The sequence below is a fragment of the Lonchura striata genome, chromosome 1 (genome assembly GCF_050655825.1).
Source record: "Lonchura striata isolate lonStrDom1 chromosome 1, ASM5065582v1, whole genome shotgun sequence".
Classification (NCBI taxonomy): domain Eukaryota; kingdom Metazoa; phylum Chordata; class Aves; order Passeriformes; family Estrildidae; genus Lonchura; species Lonchura striata.
Genome location: NC_140703.1, coordinates 31,914,314 through 31,938,363, shown reverse-complemented (window position 1 = coordinate 31,938,363; position 24,050 = coordinate 31,914,314). Strand labels below are relative to the sequence as shown.

The 24,050-nt window shown below is 39.4% G+C and overlaps 1 protein-coding gene across 11 annotated transcripts; it reads right to left on the bottom strand.

The window, feature by feature from the left end:
• Positions 1-1,691: 1,691 nt before the first annotated feature.
• On the bottom strand, positions 1,692-24,047 carry KEL (Kell metallo-endopeptidase (Kell blood group)). 11 transcript variants are annotated; one of them, XM_085592238.1, is made up of 19 exons: positions 23,646-24,047; positions 23,397-23,549; positions 18,389-18,530; positions 16,845-17,048; positions 16,118-16,242; positions 15,041-15,187; positions 14,750-14,812; positions 13,582-13,770; positions 13,049-13,194; positions 11,659-11,803; positions 11,053-11,163; positions 9,931-10,029; positions 9,290-9,381; positions 8,748-8,876; positions 7,821-7,931; positions 5,711-5,778; positions 5,323-5,480; positions 4,415-4,507; positions 1,692-3,194 (listed from the first exon to the last, which is right to left on the bottom strand). In XM_085592238.1, exons 2-19 carry the CDS (start codon positions 23,412-23,414, stop codon positions 3,018-3,020), a joined length of 2,217 nt encoding a protein of 738 aa, XP_085448364.1. In that variant the 5' UTR covers positions 23,415-23,549; positions 23,646-24,047; the 3' UTR covers positions 1,692-3,017. The 11 variants fall into 11 exon arrangements, with proteins under 11 accessions (XP_085448364.1, XP_085448411.1, XP_085448367.1 ...); XM_085592285.1 differs by lacking the exon at positions 18,389-18,530 and adding an exon at positions 16,725-16,762; XM_085592241.1 differs by having other exon boundaries at positions 23,712-24,047.
• Between the last annotated feature and the right edge of the window lie 3 nt (positions 24,048-24,050).

Sequence of the window (24,050 nt, the reverse complement as noted above, 5' to 3'; positions counted from 1 at the left end):
GACTACCAAGCAGGTCTGTAGTGACAAGACACATTCAAGGTCAAACCAGGAGGTCAATTTGCAGGTCAGCATCCACAATAGCAGGGTCCAGGCACAGCTGTGATAGAGACAGAGCTGGAGATAAGTATATTTGCAGCAGACCACAAATAGAGATCTGAGACTCAAACCAGAGCTTAAATGCAGCTCTCGAATCCATGGGGTTCAGATAAAGGCTCCAGTCAATGCTTTTAAGGGCTATTACACCCTATTACTGCTATAGTCATGGCCATGAAAAGAGAAAAGAATGTATCTGGGGTAACTTTTGTAATGGAAAATACAGGAAAGGAGAAAAACATGAGATGCAAAGCGGAGTAAGGAAAAAGCGATCGCTAAAAGAAAATATTTCAAAATCAGAATCACAGAAACAAGAAAAGTACAAGAGAAGCAGAGAGCAGAAAGAAGTACAAATGAAAATCTGCTTGGGATGAAGGAGAAAATTGACATACAGTGAAGGTGAAAAGAATTTGACAGTTTAGAAAGCAGGGAGAATAAAATAGAGGGACGCAGAGGTAAAAAGGCTTCAAGTATGAAATAAGTGAGCAAGAATAAAGCTTATGTTGTTCCCTTTTTCCCTCATTTACAGGCTGGCAGGAAATGGAGGAGTCATTTGTGGCCTCATCAACAGGGGAAGGAATGGAGGTGATCGATATGGTGGAGCATGAGGGCTCAGAGACACTGAGCAATTCAGCTGTGAAGGATCTGCTCTTGGATCTGGCTCTTCTCCTCAGGATTGTTTTTTGGGGTTTTTTTGGTGCATGACCTAGAACTTGCAATAATTTCTGTGACCATGAATGACAACAATGTGAACATCTACATGTGTTTCATGATCACCTACTGGAGAATACAGCTTTTCTTCACCAACCACGTCTGAAGATGAGGGCAAGGACCCTGTGCACATACTGAAAGTGTTTTCCTTTCTTCTTGAGGAACACAATAAATTCTCAGTAATGTTGTTCTAATCCAGCCTTCCCTTCTTGCACTTCCCATATGTTCTTTGTGTAATACCATCGTAACTAATAATAAGAATTAATTCAACTCACCAATTTCACCAGCGACCCTGTCTTTTAAACAGAATATTATTAAATTCTACATATATTGAAAGAACAAGAAAAAATAAAGCATATTCCAGGGAACTGTACCTACCCATACACTTAACAAGATAGATCCAAGAAAAGTTAGACTCCTCAATGTGCATATTGTCTGTTCCTTTTGCTTTTTTTTAAAACAATAAAAACAGAAGCCAAATAGTCTCAGAACACTGAAATAATGTCTATATTATACACTTAGTGTTATGCAATGTTATTTGCTATTAGAATCTTAAAAAAAAAGCCTGTCTGGACAGGCTGCTAGGAGAAAATAATTGAATGAGTGAAGGGAAGGAAGAGTATACACTGTTTAAATGGTAATGATAAGTATGACCCTAATTTTATTATTTTTATGATGGTAAATAAATCAAACTATTTTGAGGTACTCCTATTTATTACTTGCGAAGTTCAGCTAAGAGCACCAGACAAGTTGTGAACAGTACAAATACAGAAAAAAAATACAGGCCTGATGATAAAGCGTTTGCAATCAAAGTAATTTTTTTTCAGAAGCAAACACTTTATTACTATTTTGGTTAGTTAATGAAAATAAAATCTCTGAACAGTCCGTTCCTGGGAAACATTTTGCTGTATTTGTCAGTACTTGAAAAGGATTAACACAGTTAGTTTTAAAATGCTTACATTGATAAGGGATGTTTCCAACTTGCCATCATCTATTCCACAAACAATCCCCAGGCAGCCAATATAATAAGTAAAATAAAAATGTTCCCATAAACAAGAACAGTTTGAAGAGTATGCAAAAGTCATTAAGTATTTTGTATACTTATTAACATCAGTAAATTTTAGAATATTGGTATAATTTTTTAAATTATGAGACCCTGAAATAAATGTAATTATTACATTGCTCTTAAGAATGTACTTTAGGCACTTCTGCTACCCCAAATCGTGTTGTTTCTTACTCTGCTTTTGCTCTAAAGCAAATGAATACCTAAAATTCAGTTTCAAGTAGAAAGTAAAATCCTGCAACATCTCTATGTCTCTGCTTGGATGGTAAATATTTACAAATGTAGGGAGAGAACCAGGTTCAGGATGCAGAGAAGCTCTTGGAATTCCAGTTGTTCAACCTTCAGAAACTTCTAGAAACCTTTGTGACTCTCCCATACTGCATCCTCTACCATATCCTCAACACTAGACACTTAAGAAAAAGAGGATATTGTTTGAAAAGAAAGAGAATCTGTTCTCAGCTCCCCAGTTACCCTCCCATTAATGGGGGAGCTTTTATCTTTCCTCTTATGTCTGAGTTTTGCTGATGAAACAAAAACAGAGCAGAGAAGGCCTCTAGTAAACTTCATTATTAAGTCACTTACCTTTCAGCCTACAAGTTGTAACCACTGAGTCTTTCCTAGCACCTGTCTCTATTTATTAGCAAAAGAAGAGGAGAGGATTCTTCCCTCTCTTGTGAGTTATATGTGGTTTGCACAGTGACCCACAGGATTTCCCCAAGAGCTCTTGTGAGATATTAACAAGTCTTCCAGCTCCAGTTGATGGACTTGCCCTTTCTAGAGGACTGTGAGGCTGCTGGAGCAGACAGGTAAATGCAGTGAATAGAAGGACTAATAATGTAACAGTCTTTCTGTTCACAATTCCTCACAAGTGTTGCCTACCAGAAACTGGCCAGTCACCTTGCTGCCCTGGGGCTTTTCACACATCTGGGACAGAGCACTGAGAGCCTTGGAGGAGATCCCCTCCTCATGAGATCAGTTTAAGAATTTCCCTGCCATCAAATGCTGAGCAAAGGATAACAAGAAAAGGAAGGCAAAGGAGTGGCTCAGAGCACCATGTCACCCTAGAGGCTCTGAGAAGATGGTCATATTTTCACGTGTCAGGCCTTCCTCTCCCTGGGATCACATCTCTCTTCCTGCTCTTCCATGCCCATTACCAGATGCGGCATTTGTTTTCTGGGTTCATTGGGGATCCACTGGGACATTGGAAGCTATTGGAAAAGTCCTGGCTATTGCTGACAGGCCCAGAGACACGAAGTGGCAAGGGACTATGTGGATCTGTGTTCAGGGAAGACTGGAGCTTCTCTGGATCCTGGTGTCCACACATTGCCTGAAGGGAAACAAAATAGAAAAGTCAGTTTGCCTGGAAGTCCTCATGTGAACAAGACTTAGGGCTCCTCATGCCTCTGCACATGTCAGAGGATGCTGGAGAAAACAAGGAAATGTGCATACATGGCTGATAACAATAGTCAGATTTTCTTCAAATTGCTTTCTCTTTCCTTAAACTTCTCTGTCGTCATTTCACTCTCTGACAAGTCATCTTTTTCTATACTGCATAGTCCAGAACACAGAAAATTTAGGCCACCCTGACTAGGCTCATGCAACCTTGGACTCTATCTAAAAAAGTGATAAAGATGTCTCAGTGCCTGGATTCAGCTTGTTAAGTGAAATCAACAAGTGCTCACCAACAAAGGAGAGCATTTACACAAAATCCAATTACTAATCTAGAGACTTAGGGAGAATGATATGACTTTACTGCTGTTAAAGTGGCAATTCAAGTCTTCATTCTCATGATTTCAGGTCCTTCTTTATCAACAAATGATGCAGCAGCTGTCATTTAGCCTCTAAAATGCAAATCTTGCCAGCAAGGCCCAATAAGCTGTTTCTTTCATGCACTCCTCTGACTTAATAAACACACAAAACCTCTCGCTTTGCACAATTGCATGACTTATAAGGATGTGATTTTTTGAGCACAGAAATCCAGCCATCATCACGAGGAACTTGGCCGCACAGCTATGCATAGCTGTGCAATTTAATGGAGCTTCCCACAGAAACAGGGAACTATGGGTGCATGTACTTCTAGTTCTTTGTCTCTAAGTAACATTTGAAACACTTTTTTCACTATCGGCCAATCAGTGATGTGAAACCCAGCTATGCACCATGACAGAGAAGTGAATGAAGGAAGGGAGGGACAGATATATTACTTTTACAGTTAGATTTCACTTTCCATGTGTAAGATTGCTCACAACAGCAAAAAAGTACTCAGAAGCTGACAGTGAAGCCTGCTTTCCCTGACACTATGACTTAATTTTGGTGGATTTCAGTGCTTTATAAAAATATATTTGCAGACAGGTCTTTTGTTAACTTTGAGATCCATAACAGCTGTAAATACGATTTTTAGCTTCTAAATAAGATTCTGGATCTCAGAGAATCTTTGATCATTCTCAGTTCTGTGAAGAAGGGGGAAAGTGATTGAATATTGAGAAAGACAAACTGTAAGGGTGTGGAAGAAATGGAGAGTGAAAAAGACACATGACTAGAATTCATTACATGAGCAAAACTGAGGTAGAAAAGTTGATCGTGTGAAAGTCCAATCTTAGGTAAATCCTCTTCTTTGTGCTTTTTCAGCCAATTCTTATAGGCCTGTGGAGAGATAAAATAGATAATTATAAATCTTCTTTAGACAGTATCACAAGCTCATGTCTTCTGTCAATGAAATCTATCAATCTAATATATATTTAATAAATTAGCAAGTTTGTATCTCCTCATTCTGTGGCTCTCTGCTGCTGGCCATGCCCTAAATAAATCTAAAGTGGGAGAATACAACATAATTACTTTCCTTACCATTTCAGATGCTACTACACAGATACTAATACACACATTGTCATATGATGCGATAATTATGTTATGAAAGCATGAAAATTATTTTCACAAAAAAATCACAAATATTTGACTATAAATTAAAGACTTTCTGCCTCCCAGTGTTCTTAATGAAAGAATGTAACAAGCACCATTTTACACCTAAGGATCTCACACCACCCTCAGCAGTTAAAGTGAAGTACTGCATGAGGAAACAAAAATTTCTCCCTAAAGTACTGCGGAAAACATTGTTATGGAGTCATTTCACCATCACACAACATTCTGTTTCATGCCTCAGTTTACTTCCTCAAGTATAACATAAGCATATATACAATAGCATGCTATTTTATGCATTATATAAGCAGTAAGTAAAGGTGGTGAAGGGGAGAAATTGTCTTACATGGACATATTGAGGCTATGAGCAAAGCTTTGTGAGGAACCTCTCTCTGGACTAACAGAGGATATGCTGGGCTCATGCTCCACTGGCACAGGTGTGCAAGAAATCTGGAACTGGGGCAGGACGTGGGAGAGAGGAGCAGCAGGGCAATCTTGTGTGTTACATCATGAGACTGTGAGATTGCAGAAGTAAATCATAATACCTGGTAAGCGACGGCGAGCCCTCCAGTGTCAGCTGTATTCTCCAACAGTGTGAAGGTACCATTGACATTAAAGCTGTAGCTTTCATACTGCTCAACCAAGCAGTCTATAGAGCTTTGTAGTGCATTCCTGTTGCATGCAGGACAGCCCTCAGGCAACACTGTGGGGGAAAAAAGTCCTAGAAGTAAAGCTATTTATTCACCTGTCTTCCTCATACCAATCACTGATTATTCCTAGTAGCCAGCATGGACTGAAATGTGTTTCCTTTAAGTTCATCTACCTTAATAACATATGCATATATTGATGGAAGGACTAGGATTTCAGATCCTCTAAGGGGAAGTACCAGTGGGACCTAGAAGAGTAAATGAAGACACTACAGACAGTACCCACCATAACCATAGAATGCGTGAAGAATTTCATGTGCCATGAAGACTCCAATGGCTCCAAAATTCACAGCACTGAAAAATAAAGATGAAAAGAGTGCTTTTGGAAAGAAAAAGGGGGCAAATGAGCATTCTGTATAGCCACTGAGCACAACCATGTGCTCCACAGCAGAATTCTACTCTGGAACTACACAGAAACACCTTCTCTGTATTGTTACTCGGGCATGTAAAAGTGCAAATACAAGTGCAAATTATCCTACCTATGCTTAAAGTTCTACTATGGGCTTACTTTAAAGTATTTGTTGCTAATAAGCCATCATAGCAATGAAGAATCTGTGAATGAGATTCTGCCTTTGTTACCTGTAATGACAGGTATTGCTGATGTTGATATATATCCTGATTGAACCTCTGCTGTCTGAACTGCTGCACAAACAACAACTACAATGGTAACTATACAAAAGCAGGATGTTTGGAGAAGCAATCTTACAATTTTTGTTGAGAAGGGATACATAAAATTGGCAATGCAAATTAAAATCATGATGTTTTGACTGCAATTACTCTGGTCTAGCACTAGCAATCTTGCTACAAGCAAGAGGTTGCCCTATAAACCTCCAGTAGTTATTTTCAAATGGAATTTCTATGGTTCTATGCAATGAATTTACAGATATTCCCACAAGGAAGAGAACACTCAAAATGCATTTTCATTATATGAAATTATGGGCTCATTCTTTCTTCCCATGCACTGAATAACACTGCTGAAGCATGACATTTTCATACTAGATCATTATTCCATCACTGGGAACTCAGTAGGAGCTCTACAGCTGACAATTTATAAATTTTACCCAGAGAAGCTGTGGATGCCCCACCCTTGAAAGTGTTCAGGGCCAGGCTGGATGGAGCTCTGAGCAACCTGGTCTGGTAGAAGGTGTCCCTACCCCCGGCAGGAGGGTGGAACTAGAGAATCTTTAAAGATTCCTTCCAACCCAAACCTTTTTATGATTCTATAACAATTGTATTGCTTTGCTGAGATCTTATTTTAAAAATTATCCTGACAGTCACCTGAATTGGCTTTTCCCAGTAGAGTTTAAACTCAGGAGCATCATCTGAGAAAATGCTATTGTACCAACTCATCAAAAGCTGATCAAGTGTTACTTATCAGTGTACTCAGCTGAGGTGACAGTGAGAAAAATGTGCTTTACTAACACTGAATACAAAAGGAATAAGAAGGCATAGACACTTTTTCATGGAGAAAGAATAAAGTGATAGCCCATACTACGGGGAAAAAAATTATTTTCTACTATTCTTTTGAGAATATCCTTTTTTTCATACTATAATAAATTAATTAAATACTGCAAGCACTAGAAGATCATAATTGAGAAAATAATTAGTTTTAACTGAAACATGTTTCTTTTGAACTTCAGCCTCTTGCCACAATGTGAGCTTATTTTTCAGTACAATGGTATTAGGACAAGTATATCTCCATTATATGCAAAAAGAACATAGAATTATACGTTTACAGTCAACTGTTTGGAGTGCTTTTATTATCAGAAAAAAATATTGCTTAAGAGATCTGTTCCATATGATGAAAGAACAGAACCAGAGGAGTATGGTCTAGAGAAGTGTTGTTATTGCAGGGGAAGACTCAGAGTTAAAAATCTATCTGCTTAGTAGAAATGGTTTCTTAAAAAGAAAAGAACTGTGATACATTTGAAAAAGACTTCTGACAAGAAGTTGCTATGTGAGGCTCCTATTTTTTCTGGCTTAGATTTGAGGAATCCTTGGAATTTAGAAAATAAGAGACAAAGGTGGAATGTCTTCTTTGCAGTTAACCTACACATGACTTCTGCCCCTTAGCTCTGGAGTAATATCTTTGTGTTAGTTCAGGTTCACCTCGATTCTGATTTTGCTTCAGCAGAGTCAATGATCACTCTCTCTCAGAATGCATCAAGCAGTATCCATCTGGCTTAGAAAAAGCTGGGCTTCCCCCCTTTCCTGTGTCTTTCTGGGATGCAGTGAGAAAAATAAATTAAGGACAGACCACCTGCTAAGGTTGCTCCCGGAAGTATGGTGCAGCCCAGGGAATACATTCACCTTGCACCTCTGAAGCCCCTCCATACCTGGGAAACTCCATGTGGAAAAAAGGACTGCGGAACATTCCAGCTGGAAAGACCACCATGTGGTGCCTTATTGAATAGTAAGAATGCACACTCCAGGGGTGCACATGCCAGCTAGAAGCAAAATAAAAAGAGAAATTAGAGAATGTATTAATTCCTTATCTCACACTTTGATCCTTCACTGAGCTTGCAAAAATAGCTCAGCTGTTCACACAGCATCAGCAAATGATGAAACTCAAATTCTCTTGAGTTACAGGTGTCTGAAATAAATCTTCAGTTGTTTACAGATGGTCAGAACTAACAGCTTAGTTTTCATAGACATTCTCCTTCACAATTTCCCTGTCAAGTAGTGCATAGAATACTCTGCAGGAGCTGTAAGGCCCTAAGCCCATCTGTCAATGCTGCCTTCCTTCTGAAGCATCCTATGTCCTGCCTTTGAGGTGGCTCCACCAGCATTCCTGTCATCACAGTGCCTTGCTGTTGGCTTGGTTAAGAAGTCCAGGAGAATCAGCTACTCCCCTTAATTAAGGGTGCATGGTCAAAAAAAAGTGGGTATTTTTCAGGGGTCTGTGCTCTCTTCACAATGGTGGGTACTTTGGTAGCATTGCTAAGGCTCAGCCTGCCAGATTCAAGGTTTCTCTAAAGCAGGATGCAGTGATGCAGACTTGCAGCAACATTGTGAAGTGGTGAAACCACTTTCAGAGCTACTGAATCCAGTTCTGCCCACTGGCTCCCACCTGCCCTTCCTCCTCTTCCACAGTAAAAGAGAGATACAGATATACAGCTACCATAGTTCTGAGTGACCTGCTCTAATTAATCCTGCTTTGAGCAGGAGGATTGAACTAGGTGATCTCCACAGGTCTCTTCCAACCTCAGCTGGTTCACAAGCATGTGATTTGGTTATATTTTTCAGATCACTATCTGACTTACCTTTTCTGTGGGTTATGCTGAAGGAGCTTCAGGTAGGAATTTTCCCTCTGTACTTTCAAGCAAGCCACCACATTGAGGAAAAAAGTGTCTTCATTTATCTCCAGCTGAGGGAAGAGACAGGGAAGGTGACTGTCATAGGGCATAAGCGAAGAATGAATTGAACAATTGAGAAAAAGAAAAAATGAGAAAAAGAAAAGTCCCATGGATCAAAAAAAGGTTCATCAAAAGAGAAACCAATGGGATACTTGTAGGTTTTTTCCCTCCCATTTCTAAAAACCTTCAATTTAAGATATGACAGGAATGTTATCTGAAAGCCAAACAGAATATGTACAGGTATAAATTACTTTTATCAGGCCAGCCATTCTAAATAGGAGACAGTATAAGCAACAATATAGAAGCAACAGATAAAGGTTCTGTGGTCCCATATGTTCCCAATAAGTGAACTGTAGGAAATGTGCTCCAGAGGTCATAGCCTCTTTTGTAAGCAGACAAGACAGCAGTTGATACAGGTAAACTGCCAATAATGAGGCAGGCATGTTTACATTATATAGCTCACATTCTGGTATTCCAGGTTCACTTTGTCAGTCTGGAGCATGTGAGCTGGATAACCAATCTCCACTTGTAGTCTGGATACCTAAAATAATAATAAACAAACAAAGAATCATAAAGAAACTTGATCCATTTCTGAGGCTTTACATTCGGCAAGTCCTTTTAAAGGCTATTTCTAACCAGTGTAAGCATGATCTGTGAGTCAGCCCTTCAAAAGGACAGCTACTCTGTTTCAGGAAAACATCTTGTCCTGCTGCTCTGTTTTCTCAACTCTACAACCTGAGGCCTAATGTTGTTCTAATCTTTTTATTTGTATTATCTTCTGCCATTCAGCTTTTTAGCTTTTAACTTTACTAGATGTATAGAATTGAACTGTATTTCCAAAAAAGTTAATTCAGAGTATTCGTGGACAGATAAAAACTGAGCCGCTCTATGCCTACCCATCAGGGTATGTACCCATGAATGCTGGCACTCATAAAACCACCTTCAAGTTTTAGTATGAATAAGACATCTATTTAAGACTGTGTGCCTGTAGAAGCAGGTAGGAATGCATAAAGGTGTAGGTCTCTTCCATTCCTTCTCCAGAAGCTTCAGGAAAAGGAAGGCCTCCGTAATTTCTGCCTTCTGCACGCACCAAGGCTTTAGCATTTCGCCGAGTCTGTTCATCCATCCACTCCACCTGATCCAGGCGGTCACAGAGGGCATCTTGGATTACAGAGAACATCTGCTCAGCCTGCCATGGAGAAAAGAAGGCATGGTCACAACTGCACTAAAATATTGCTCACTCTTAGTTATCATCTTCCCATGTTCTAGCAATTCAACCACAGAGTAACTGGGGGAAAATTCCATTTTTTTGTGTGTGATGAAAGAGAAGATTTCATTTTCTACAGTGATTTAACCTTAAGCTATCTGGCTTCCAGTTTTTCCTCACCATTCTCTCCCACACACCTTTTCATCTGGCCTCTCACAGTAACTAAGAGGGAGACAATTCCTTCTCATTCAATATTGAATAATTGTCCCCCACTTCAGCAAAATAAAAATTCAGTATCCACAAGTATTTCTTGCTGGGGTCTCCCTTTCCAAAATTATGGCAATCTGAGTCAACCCTTCTCAAAATTATGCTTTATTCATTAAAATGTATGCTTCCCTACATGTAGTCTTGGTTTTCTGATTAGCTTTTCTCTGTGTTATTTACTCTTGCCACCTTATAGACTTCAAACTCTGTTAAACAGGTGCTACACTATCTTTCCTCAAAAAAAAAAAAAAAAAAAAAAGGAACTTTGACCATCACAGCATGAAAAAACCAGGAATCTTTTCCACACTGCAGGCAAGTGTTCTTTTCACCAAGGATCCACTCAGAATGTTTTCATATGATTGCTTAGTCTCTTTGCAATTGAAAATCTTACTGAGCTATGTCTCATTGGTGATGAATACCGTTAACACTGTTATTCCAGGGAGTACACAGAGATTGCATGCATTTGTAGGGCTGTCATAGCTATTGGTGCTGCACATATGACTTTTCTAACAGTTGAGACAAAGATAACAGCTGGCATTTAGCAGTGATTATTCTAAAATTACACTAATGTCTGTTCTGACATATTCCCAAAAAAGGAAGGGACATGCATAAGCAGAGGAACAAAAGGTAGGAAACCTACAGATGGTTTTGCTGCCTTGATGTGGTCTTAAGGTGGCATGTCAAAAAAAAAGAAAGAGTGGAGGATGAATTCTGCTTAGGGGTTAAGAGATGAATACCTACAAATTTCTTGGTCTGCTCAGGGAAAATTTCTTGCACAATCATCTTCCCTAGAACTGGCTCAAAGAAAGAGCTGGTATCAGTCAAGCACTTCCTCCAGCGTTCAGCTGGGATCTATAGGAACAAAGAAGTAGACACATGAGAGTGAGAACAAAGGACTAGGAAATCAGTAAAATGATACGTAGATGTGTGGACAGTAGCACTGTCTAAAATTGACAGCAGTGGAGAAGTAATGTAGTTCTATTTAAGCTAGCACAATAAACATTTATAGTCAAATATTTATTTCCTTATGATTTAGTCCACTTACTTTCCCTCAAGATGCAGATTTGTATATTAGCAGAGAATAAGCCATAGAAGAAAGGTGACCATCTACATATTTTTCCCTACTCCATGATACAGTACACTCAGCTCTCTAAACTTCTGAGGGTCATATCTACTCACACCTTTCTTTTGAGAAAAAAGAAGCACTAAATACCATGAGAGAGTAGTTTTTCTCCACAGATCTAAGAAACTGCATTCATTTAAGGTGTCACAAGAACATTCAGAAGGCATGAGCTACAGTGTTCAGCTGTTGGGGAGGCTGAAGAAACTGATGAAAGGCTAACTCACCATTCTAGATCCCATTCTTCCATAAAGGATCTTATACAGCTCCAGGCGTGCATCTTGGAATTGACTGTCAAGGGCTGGGGAGAGATTCCCAACCAGACAAACAATCATATAAATGTGAAGGACCCTGCAGACAGAAGATTGAAGGCTGGTAACCATAAACACAAAAGTGAGGCAAGTGTCAGAGTAGTAACTTGAGGCAGAGAAATCCTAGGAACCTGAACAATGACAACAAGGAACTCTGAACAGAATACACCTGGGGCTATTGAGGAGGGATCATTGACATGAGTCAAATACAGAAACTCCCCAAAACGCTGTGGAGACTTAAGGGGTAACTCCCTGCTGGGGCACAGGATTCTTTATGGGAAGTTGGAGAAGGATACTTTTTAGGACTAGGTGGAACATACAGAATATTATGAGAGGTCTGCAGAATTATGTAAGACTTATGATGGCATGTTTATGGGAAGGACCAAAGGCAGGGAAAGGGAAGGATCATAGTGAATTGGGAGAATATATGTGGGAAAATGGAGAGGAAAGCTGATAAGAGGGAATGATTGAGTGTAAACTTGTGCTTGTCAGGATGTCTGCCTGACTGAGCCCTGCATATGGTAACCAGGATTTGTCCTCTCAACTTATTAAATACCATGGTTAAGTAACATTCTATTCACTGTGTGTGAAGATGGAACTGAACACTGGAGAGATGACAAGTCTGATAGTTGACTACTGGAGGGACTTTGGATCCAGCTAGCCTCTGGAGAGAGCATCAGTCTGAGAGCTGGCTATTGGGAATACTAGTGGTTGGGAGGAGCTACTGAAGAGACCTGATAGTATTGGTGTGTTTCTAACAGGAAGACACCAGAATATCAGGAACCAAAGTAGGGCTGCAAGACTCAGGGGATCATATATTCATGTGATATATCCAATTAGACACCAGGAGATCTTGGCCAGCTTCTTAACAGACTGAATACCCAAGACCAGCTATTGGAGTTAGGCATATCATGTGTGTGCACACACATATTTCAATAGTATAGACCAATCCTGATCAGCTGGAGCTGAGGAATAGAATCAATCTGTGCTCATGTTGCTATGAGTGCTGTGGATGGATGGGTGTCCATCAAGACACTATGTTCACTCTCTGTGTGACACACATAAATGTATTATTTTATATGTGTGTTCATACATGGTGCATGCATGTGCAAATCTATTGGGAATATATGCTAAGCCATATATATCCACCAGTCAAACCTGTGGATATAAAGCCACAGCAGCCTTGCTGTGACTACTGGATTCATCAGCCTCTAACACAGCAGCCTCTAATCTATTAAACTTATGGTATTTGAAGAAAATATTTCTTGGGGCATGAACAACTGCGACCATAGATATAGACTCCTACCTTCCCTTGTGCCATTTCTCAATGAGCTGTGACATGTTGCTTAAGTAATCCATGTCATGCACTGCAATTGGCTGAGAGAGGTTCATTGGCACAGGATGGAAGACAGCCTTGAGACAAGCCAGCCAGTCAATAGCAGGTGCCTTTTCCTGCAAGCAAAACAAAGCTTACGTGCTGAACTATGAATCTAAACTGGCTACAAGAAATAATAGGGAAACCAGGATAGTCTTCCCAATAATCTTAAGAGATACTTTCCACAAGTTAAATTGCTTTTATAATGTGCATCTTGAAAAGGAGAACTGATTTTTTTCAAAGAGAATTAGCACTGGGGAGGGGAGAGAGTTGTGGGCCTGAAAAAACTCTGTCAATAAAAGACTGTAAGTTACTGGGTTATTTAAAGCTCAACAGGCTCCAAGTGTAAATTGCAAGACGATGGCATTTAAACACAGCATCTCATATCTGAAGATCTGGATCTCCAGAGTGAAGGCATGAATGTCACACGTAACTGTGCTGCTCAAGCTTTAAGGCACGGGTACCTGTAGCTCCCTAATGGTAGTGTGAAAGAACAGCATCCCCCTCTGCTGTCTTTTCTGCAGTGGAGTGACAAATCGCTGGAGGTTAGAGATGAAGGACAAGGTCAAGGAAAAGGAGTCAGGGGGACCATCCTCTGTCCTTCCAAGTAGGACTCCCAATTTCTTCAAATACGAAAGATACACACGGAGAACCTGCAATACAGAGGATATCCTCAGTGGAACATACATGACCAAAATTAGTCACTCCATCCATCCATCCATCCATCCATCCATCCATCCATCCATCCATCCATTCATCTTGACCATATAAACTTCAGTCTTTCAAAATACTGCTGACCAGCCCCATCTCTAAAAGTCTCTTCTTGCTGCAACACCCTTACGTAACTGCTCATGTACAGTTGGCAAAGTGAAGAACAATGTATTAGCAAATCTCAGTGAAGAACAATGAATTCCCAAATGATTCTTCTTCTCACAACTCACAATTACTTAAAATACTAGAATAACTTTAGAGATGTAGGCCTGCTATTTCTGGAGTCAGAGGAGAGAAATTCAGTGATATAATGAGCCAGTATTTTAATGGACAGAAAATGTCAACTTCTTGTTTCTATCTTCATGAGGTTTCGGAGCAATGCTTATGATAGCTCAGGAGTTATTTTGAGGATTTTTCTGAAAGGCTCAGATAAATAACTCAGTTTTTATGAAGTTCAGAAATGACAAAGTTCATTTTGTTACAATGCCCCAAGGTCAAAGAACTTCCCCCAACGTATGTTCAAACACTTTAAAATAAGTTTTAAAATTCTAGCTATCCCTCCCTGCAGTACACAAATTTTGTTATAAAGCTTTATTTTTGACAAAAACATTTTTTAGAAAACATTCATTCAAGGCAAAAACTAAAAGGAAGCCCAGGTCCAGACTACTTAGCAAACAAAAATGAAAATGATAATTATAACATTTTAAACTAGAAGTTTTAAACCTGGCAGGTAAAATGGGTGACATTTTGCAATCTATCCTTTGGAAAAGCTGAGCTTCAAGAAGAATTCTTTCTTAAGGCATTTTCAGAGGTCACTGACCGTAACCCATGGAAACAGACCACTCTGAACCAGGAGGCAATTCAAGGAGATCCCTGCATCAAATAGCTATTTTTACCTTTCTTCAGCCTCTGATATGTTACCTCAAGATAATTTTTCTCTTTGAATTCACTCTCAAGCGGAATATCAAACTCAGGATGGTCAATCTGCAAAAAGGAGTAAAGAAAAAACAGACTATTTTCAGAAATGCAAATGTAAGGATATTTTGGTACATTCTGTATCATGGAATTTGAAATGCTATTAACCTGCTTTTAATTTTGGAAAATGTTTGCTCAGTTCTTCAGAGAAGGACACAGGCTTAACTTGAGCAAGCCTTGGTCTGGCTCTTTACTCACAGTGCTTCCTTGATAATGCTCTTTCTTCAGCACACTCACCTGAATAATATTGGTCTTGGGGTCAAAAGGAGTAGGTCCCACATGGACTCTAAAAAATGGAAAGGTGCTGTATCTGCTCATGAGAATCTGAAGAGTTTCATTAAAATCTTTTGTTTCCCCTACACCTGTGTTATGCCATCCACCAACCTAGAGAAAAACAGAAATGCTGCAAGTGAGAAAATCTGGTTGGATCCATGCTTACATTTTTTTTTTTCTTTTACACCTATAAGCTCAGTCATTCTGGTAACTGAGAAGCAACACAGCAAAAAGCACCAAGGGATACTTGTGAAATATTCTACATACCCTACTGGCTTTAAAATGACCTGACACTTTCCCTTAAGCAAAGCAATGAGCTGCAAAATGACAAAGGGAAAATTCATTGTAATTAGCAACAGAGTAAGGTGTGCAAGAAAAAATGCTGGATAAGCAGGAGACAGGAAATAGGTCTCATTTTTCTAAAGCTATCCAGAAGGACAAACAAGGATCAGTGATTACTGGTCCCACCTCCTTGCCAAGCAGATTCACAGGTGGGCCTGTAGTCACTATTCCTTTTTTTGCTGGAAGGGTCTGCATCCTCCTTTGACACAGGGCATAAATGCTCTTTGCTGGAAGGAAGATGTCCAGCCCTCCCTGGCATCAAGAGGAGTCTCCCAGAATGGAAAGAGAAGGATTTTCTCCTTTAAACAAGCTCTCCTGGAAGCCTTAACTACTGAATGATCACCTGGTTTTAGACACAAAAATTTCATCCATTTGCAAGATGCTCCCCAATCTGTGAGTCAGATCCTGTTGAACCAGACTTCTGAGATAAATGATCTCTCTCTATAGACTTGTTTTTTTACCATCTGTCAGTAATATATAAGGTTATGAGGAGAGATTCAGGCTCCTGATGTCAAAAAATCAGTTCTTGAAACAGCATTTAAAGCTAGAAGATTTATCACTAGGAAGTTGTGTTGTGAACCATGACTAGGGTCAGATTCTACAAAAGTTACATCATGTAGGACTATATGACCCCACCTGCCCACTTTCCTTCTCCCTGCAGGAATTCTCTTCCTGAGGGAGAGGACACAGCACATTCACCTGATTTAGGAGGTCCTTCAATGGCTGAGCTCCTTGGGATTCTATTTGTTCAGTATCCATGCAGGAACGATAAAATCGTATTGCTTTCTCCTTGGCTGAACCTCTTATCCCAAACTGTGGACTTTCTGAGGAAAAAAGTAGATTTAAAATTTAAAAAAAAAAAAAAACAAAAAAAAAAAAAAAACTAAAAAAGAAGTTGGGACAGCAGTAGAGCACAGAAGAGTTTTAAGAAAATACTGCACTTTGATCCAGAACATTTTAACAAAAACATCCACATTTCCCACAGTGGCCCAAAGCAAGGGAGGTTCTAGTGCCATGACTCTTCCTGAGACCAAATATGTGAGTTTCTTTGCATAGAAACAGGAGCACAACAGGAAGTTAGTGCATATCTAGGCTTCAGTCCCCCATGGAGACAGGACACATCACCAGAGTGCACATTCAGACTAGCACAGCAGCAATGACCTACTTTGACAAGGCAACAGGAAAATGGTTTGAGTTGCTGTCAGAATTTAAAGTGTGACTTTCATCTGTCACACTTGGCAAGAGGAACTAAAATGTTTAAAATGCAGCTACTGTAACATGACATGCCAAAAAAATAAATCTGTACCTGTAATGATAGAAGAACGAAGAGAAGGGACTCAGTCCCTGTTAGGAATGATTGTCACTACTATTGTCAGATCTGACCGAGGCAGATGCCGAAGGTAACACACCAATCATCTGACCCTACCTAAAAGCCTTTTCAGGATCAACAGGTTTTCTTCCAACAACACATCAAATACATTTAGTGATTCTTCTCTGGTTCTGCTTGACTGTTTGCCTTCCCATCTGCCACAGGCATATTCGTAGAAGTTCTCACAGGGGTTTACAGTGTCATTCCTAGAATTCAGAAGTCTTGCCAACAGAGCAGGATCTGACTCAGCATCACAGGATCCTGAAGAGGAAGTAAATAAGAGAGAACTGAGAAGTGACAGTAGAGAGTGAGAACAACTCCAAACAAAAATCTTTTATGGGGCATTTACCCCAAAAGACTTATTTTTGGTACAAGCTCCTTTGCATGCAGTGTTGAATTCCTTGTAAGGTATTGCTGAATATGGAGGAAGTGAGTTCTCTCTTTCACATCCCAGGAAGATTGTCCTCTGTTTGTACTATCTAGGCAGCCACAGGTTGGATTATTCTGCCTTCTCAATATCTTTCCTCTGAATCAGCCAATTTTGGCCACATGATAAGAAGAAACTGATGGTGTCAATACATGATGCAAGAGAAGGACAGAGCACCAAGAAAGAAATGAGATAAGATTAAAACATGTGTTTTTCAAGCATGGGAAACATTTTTCAGCATGACATTTGTCAAAGAGGACAAGAATATTTCTAGAATATCTTGCTTTGATCTATAATTTTCTTTTTCTAAACTGATTCAAATTGCTGGGTATACATTGTCATTTTAGTCCAGTATCTTACATCAACATCAGATCAGATCAATTATTTACTGAAATAATCCACCTGCAAATCAAGGTAAGACTTCCCATACTGTGGTTTCAAAGTTGACATGGGAGAAGGTAGGCAGAGTAGAAATGGACTAGACCTAAACAGATTTTCCTTGGTCTCTGCAGTCTCTAACATACAACATAAACTAAAGAAAAAAGCTAGGTAAAGATTCAACAGTGCTTATTTTGGGGCAGGGAATGTCTGTATCCACCAATATAAATGTACCTTCTGTACTGAGTTTTCTATATGCTGAGATATTCACATGGACCATTCTGCAGATAGTTCTTTAGCAAATTTGGAAGGCAAATTAATGTTTGTAGTCTATACTCACAGCTTCTCCATTAGCAAGAAACTCTTGACTTTTGCTTTTACTCTATGACTGCACTGATTTGTGCTAGAAAACCAGGACTAGACTTGTCAGATATAGAAAGGCAAATGAGGTGCTCCAAGTCTCAGATCTAGCTCAGTTTCTTGACTACAGATAGAGCAGAATACACTGATGAGGTGCAAGACAATATAATACATTTCTGCCTCAAAACTGGGCTCAGGCATATTAAATATCAGGCAGAGAAGGACAGATGTGGAGGATCTCTCCCCACTGTGACTTAAGGAAGAGGTAAAAAAATGTACCTTTTTGACAAAAAGTATTATGATTCCTGGAAAGTCTGAAAGTCTGGTTCTTAATACTGATGTTAAGCTTAAAACACAGTGGAGGCAGGTAAGAGAGAAAGGGATCTTAAAAATGGGGTGGATGAGGAAGAATGGAAAAGGATATCTTATATTATACCTAGAGCACAAGTCATCACGAGGTAGGTGATAAGCAATGTAAAACCAAGGAGAATACTGAGAAGAAGTGCACATAGAAGTAGGCTTTTCCCCTGAAGGCATCGTTCTTTCTTTGCACCTGTTCTCAGCTCCTGGTCACAGGTCTGAAGAGACAGAAAAAAATCAAGAAAGAAAAATTCATATTAAGGTTAGCACTAATAACATACTCCATCTCCCACCTAACCTAATAGAAAATCGTTCACAGGACTAGTGCTAAAACACCAATAGTCATCCAAGTCATCTACATGACTGTATTCCCATGGGCTTTCTCATTTTCTTAATTCCTCTGTTTTTTCAAGCAATAACTGTTGCACAGTGTTATGAATTACTCATTGAAAATCCAGCTTGCTATGAGAAGATTTGTCCCTCCATGGTTTATTCTGGTTTATGGAACCACCTTGCATATACCCCCTGAAGATATCAAAGCATTTTTGAGTCTATAAAGCTAATAATAGGATGTCTAGGACTGGTGGTTCTTTATTCTGCCAGAGTCTGGCAATCTGAGCACTAGTTTCAGATCTCTCCTCAAGAAATAAAGTGCATCCAAAGCCCTCTAGTCCAATTCAAGTGAGAGAAAATATTTGTTCTATTCTACAAACTGGAGTAAGCTGTAAATCACTGAGAAAATCTTATATAGAGACAGGATTTATGTCATTTAAATTTAGTTTTTTTCATAATCTAGGTGTGTATTTTCAGTCCATGGAACAGGCTAAGGACCTAATGAATACACCTTTTGTTTTAGGTATCTGTTTTAGGATGAACTGAAGCATTCTCCAGAGTTATTTTTCCTTTTCTCTGTTGGCTGCAAAGGAAGCCAGATGACTATCTTAAGATACACCCCTAACATCTACCTGGATACAGTTAGATAATATGACATTTCCTCTCCTTCTGCATACTTTGATGTACATAAGACTGGAGAACAACAGTTTATGAAAGAACAGACACAGGAATGCATGTTGGTGATATATAATGAAAGGGAAAGAATTGAAAAAAAAAGAAAAGTGAAATGACTGAATAGGAGTATACAGTGAGAAAAGGGAGGCAGAAGAGGGAAAAAAGCCAGAAGATAATGTTAAACCTCAGCTGTAGCAAACAAGGAGAAAAATCTCACAACTGTGAAAGCTGATGGAAGTGTTGTTGAGAGAGTCCTACATGTCACTGTCAGGGCCTGGCCTGACCTGTACTGTCCCCACAGGTTCAAGTTTAGCTCCCTGTTCTATCTTGATTCTTTGATAAGAGAAATCTGAGAAAACTTGTCAGGCCTTAGAGCTCTTTGAGGAAAGGCAAGGAGCAACCTTAGTGCACATGCCCACTTCTTCACTTGGCTGTCTGCACTCTCCTGTGCTGTCTCCATCAGAACTTTGCTGCAATGGCAGCCATGCCTTTCTCTGGACAGGCATCCCATCGATCTGGATCCTGACCATCACCTACAGCCTTGATTCTGCAGGTTTGCCCTCTGAACTGCCTCCTCACAAGGGACTTGCCTGGAAATCTACACTCTTGGTTGTCCCTGGGCATTGTCACCAGGCCTACCTTACACCCTTCATGCTGGGGGGAGCACACCTTGCTTTTTAAGTCATTGCTTCTTGCCTGTTGTGTCATGACTCTCAGGTTTCAGATTGTCATCTCTCTTCTGCCTTGGCTACTCCCTTACATGCAGCAGCTAAACTGGTATCTATGTTCTTTGCCACAAAACCAGGAAACATGGATCTTGACAAAAATCACAAGAAATGGAGCAAAATCTTACAGGAATTAAGTATGTCACAGTACATGCCCCATCACCTAAGGGAGCATTAAGGAAATTAATGAGTCTGCTCTTAATCATCTGGACTAACATACTATGTACAACTTCTGCACAAAAACATTAATAGAAGGGAAAACAAAAATAAACAATAGAAAAACAGACCTCATAATTTTATAATCTTTCAAACGTGAATTTTATGCAATCTCGAATAAAAGCCTCTCAAAGGCTTTCTTGACTCCTGGAAATTACTAACAAAAGTTGAGTGCCTAATGCTTTTCTCCTTTAAAATCCTATTCTCCTGACTTTTTCAGGAAGGATACAGAATAACCAAATGGAGAGCAAGTATGTACAAATGACATTAGAAGATGCTAGATACAGAACATCATCATACTGGCAAAGTACAATGTACAAACTACAAAGCAGGAACTCCAAATTCCTAAGTCCCCATAGCAAAACACTTGTTTTACTCCTAGAGTAAGAGAGAAAGTGTCCCAATAGTATGGCAGGGGACTGGGTGAAAGAAAACTAGCTTAGCTGATAAAGGAAATCAAAAAACTATTCTTTGACATGCAAGCCTTCTTCTCTGACCATTTAGGAAAGAGTGAATGATTTACATTCACAATTCTCCTGACTTCTCTGATGCAATAAACTTCTTGTTTTTCACATGGAAAATCTGGCCTTCTCCTACCATGAAATAATAACAATTTTGCAATTATTTGGTTTCACGTCATCAGAAGACATCTGTTTCTCCCTTTTGACTCATAAATGGCATGACTGTGGAGATACTAACAAGAAACTGGCATTTCAAGATTGTTGGTGCAATTTCTTATGAATTGTTGGTTAACAGTCAGTCTATTTCAGGCCTATGCATGATGTTTAGTTTGAAATGCAAAATGCATCAAATAACAGATTTTTAAAAATCTCTAAGAGAAAGAGCACTGCCCCCCTCAAATCTCCATTGTGAAACAACTAGAGAAGTACTTGGCTGAGAGCAGCATGCCCAAATAATAACAGCACAAAAGAAATGTCAGGGAAGTGGGAACTGGTTGTGGACCTCTACATAGAAACTGGACTATGGTCTGTGAATCATATTATGTGAACCATAAGCATAAAAATTGTTCTTGAAACACTTCATCTTCCATAATAAATACCTTTCTAACCTTGCCTCTGTAAATGGGGTGGGGTTTGAGAGAAATTGTGGACCTACATAGACAGAGAAAAAAGAAGAGGGCAGTCATATTTAGTTCTCCTTTATGTCTTTTTCATGACAACAGCTGACAAATACTGCTTTTTCAGTGCTCTTACACAGACACTGACCAGAGCAAAATCCCTGTCAGATTCTTGATCTAGAATGAATTTCACTTTTATGTCACAATGGATTAAGTGGTTCACAGGCACTAAAATAGAGACCTCTTCCTAAGCCAGCTATTCTTGGCCAAGGCAGAGGTGTGGATGTAACTAGATGGATCCCGAGATGGTATACAACACTCCCAGGGCACAGGATACAGGAACATTACATAGCTTACAGGAAGCAGCAGCACTTTATTGTATGTTTTGAGACCGGGCTGCTTCATCCAGCATGCTCCAAATAAAGATACAAGTGAATGGTTTGAACAAGCCAGCGGAAAAGGATAAAAAGATTCAACCTCTGACAGGGTTTTTCCTTATAGGCCTCACTTATGAGTGAGAAGAATAATCAGTATTAGCATAAAGATGAATGCAATTTCCATTACAGTTTCAGTTCTTTCATGGTTTTTAAGCATGTGCAAATGCTCAAATTTAAATGGCTTCACTATAGCTAAGTGAGAACAAATGGCTGTAAAATCATTAAAAGATGAATTCTAATAGCTGTAAATTATAAAAATTTATGACTTTAAATTAATGTACTAGGTGTATCATCTAACTCAAACACAAGCATGACTTGGGACAGCTTAAGTACTGTTATCACTAAATCAAAAACTGTTTGATACAACTCAATCAGCCAAAGAATTTGATTTTGCTTGAGCATCTCCTTCTTTCTGTTTGTGAGCTATTCCTGAATTCTGAGGGAGGTTGAAGACACTAACTAATTCTTTCTCACCTTGCATTTTCAGAGTTTTTAATGACATTACAAGAAAAGAAGCATCTAGCTTTCATGAAAATAAAATAAATTTTAAAAAATAGATCAAAGGGAGAGAGAGCTGAACTTATTTTTCATAATTATTTACCAGATAATGTTAGCAGTATTGTTTTTCAGCCAGTAATTATTCATGAATTATTGACTTTGGCTGTTACCCAAATCATGTTTACCACATTACTCACATGGATGGCATATTTTCAGACTAATACCCCAATATCACAAAAACCTTATTTTTCTTAAGTTTATCTTTTGCCAGCAAATTATTTAAGCACATTATTATGGTTTGATCTTCATCACACAGAAATTTGGGAATATACAAAACAAACATTTCTGCAAATTCTTCAACTATAAAAATGCAGATAAGATAAATATAAGTGACTGCATTACAGCCACAGTCACACTGAACAGATCTCAATGTAAAAACACACACACATTACAGTGTTTGTATTATTTAGTAACATAAAACACTTCACTTATCTCTGTTGCCCTTGAATGTTTTGTACTTTTTTAGCAACCTTGAGCTAACAGTTCAGTTCAGTGCAATTTGTCTGTAAATATGCAATTAAGACTTTGCTAGATATTTATATAAGACATCAAAGCAGAAAAAGGACACCACGCTACATGGGAAGCAATTAGGCTCACCATGTCACATTCCAGAAAACTATGCCTTGCTTATCCACAACTATTTGTGGGGGGAAAATTATACATTTCAGTGTAAGTACTTTCTTATTATACCTTGCTGAAAAAAATGGAGATAGAATAAAAGATGTCATTATTATTTTTATTTACTGTTGTTGTTGTTATCATTATTACTACTACTAATAGTTTTACTATTATTATTATTACTCGTTGGTCAGTGCTTCAAACAGTTCTCAGAATGGCCATTAGGGTGACTAACAGGAAGGGCAAGAACCCCTAAATCATCACACCATATTCCAAATCATTAATTCTGAGACCCGGACAAGACCCTTCTAGATACAAACTGTCAAAAACTCAACTACCTCAGTCCCCCAAGGCAATAAGCAGTGTAGCTATGAAAGGGTAAGGAAAAGAAAGGTGTGCAACGAAGGTCCCTCAGCAGATTGCAAGACAGACCCATTTCCTTACCTGTGGAACAGTGCTCATGCTTGTCACTGAGCAGTCTTTGCTCCTGCGGCTACCACGGTTGTGAACTCTGTTTACTTGGCTGCTATCAGTCTCCTGTGCCCATGCACTCTGCTGAGTTTGGAGACAATCTCTTCTCTCCAGCTTGGCTGTTTGCTGTGGGGAGGAGAAGTGAGAGGAAAAGCTCAGAGACAAACACCCTTAGAGAAAATGGGAGGGAGGGAAATGATGTTTCTGCAACTCTCCACCCACCTTCTTAACACCTCTATTTCTTATGAAAGGATATTCTTTTTCCCCTTCTGAGTGTCTGTGACCCACCTGCCTTTCTGTCTCTTGGAGCTCCACTGAAATCTTTTTGAAGAGGAGTATGTGATTCTCTATCTCCTCCACACTCTTCTGAGCTATTTGCTGTTTCTTTTCTCTCCAGCAGCCTCACTATCCTGCCCACCCAACAAGCCTGTTTTGGTCTGATATTCTCCCTGCCACTAGCCTGTTTCAACCTGCGGCTGCCCTGGGGCCCGCAGGCTTCTGCCTATTGCTAGATAGTGTGGGCTAGGGATCCTAGTGCTCCTCCTCCCACGAGGAAAGGCCAAGGTGCTGACTTGCTCTTGCCCTCTCATCTCCACCTTAGTGTCCACTCAAGGGGTGAACACATCT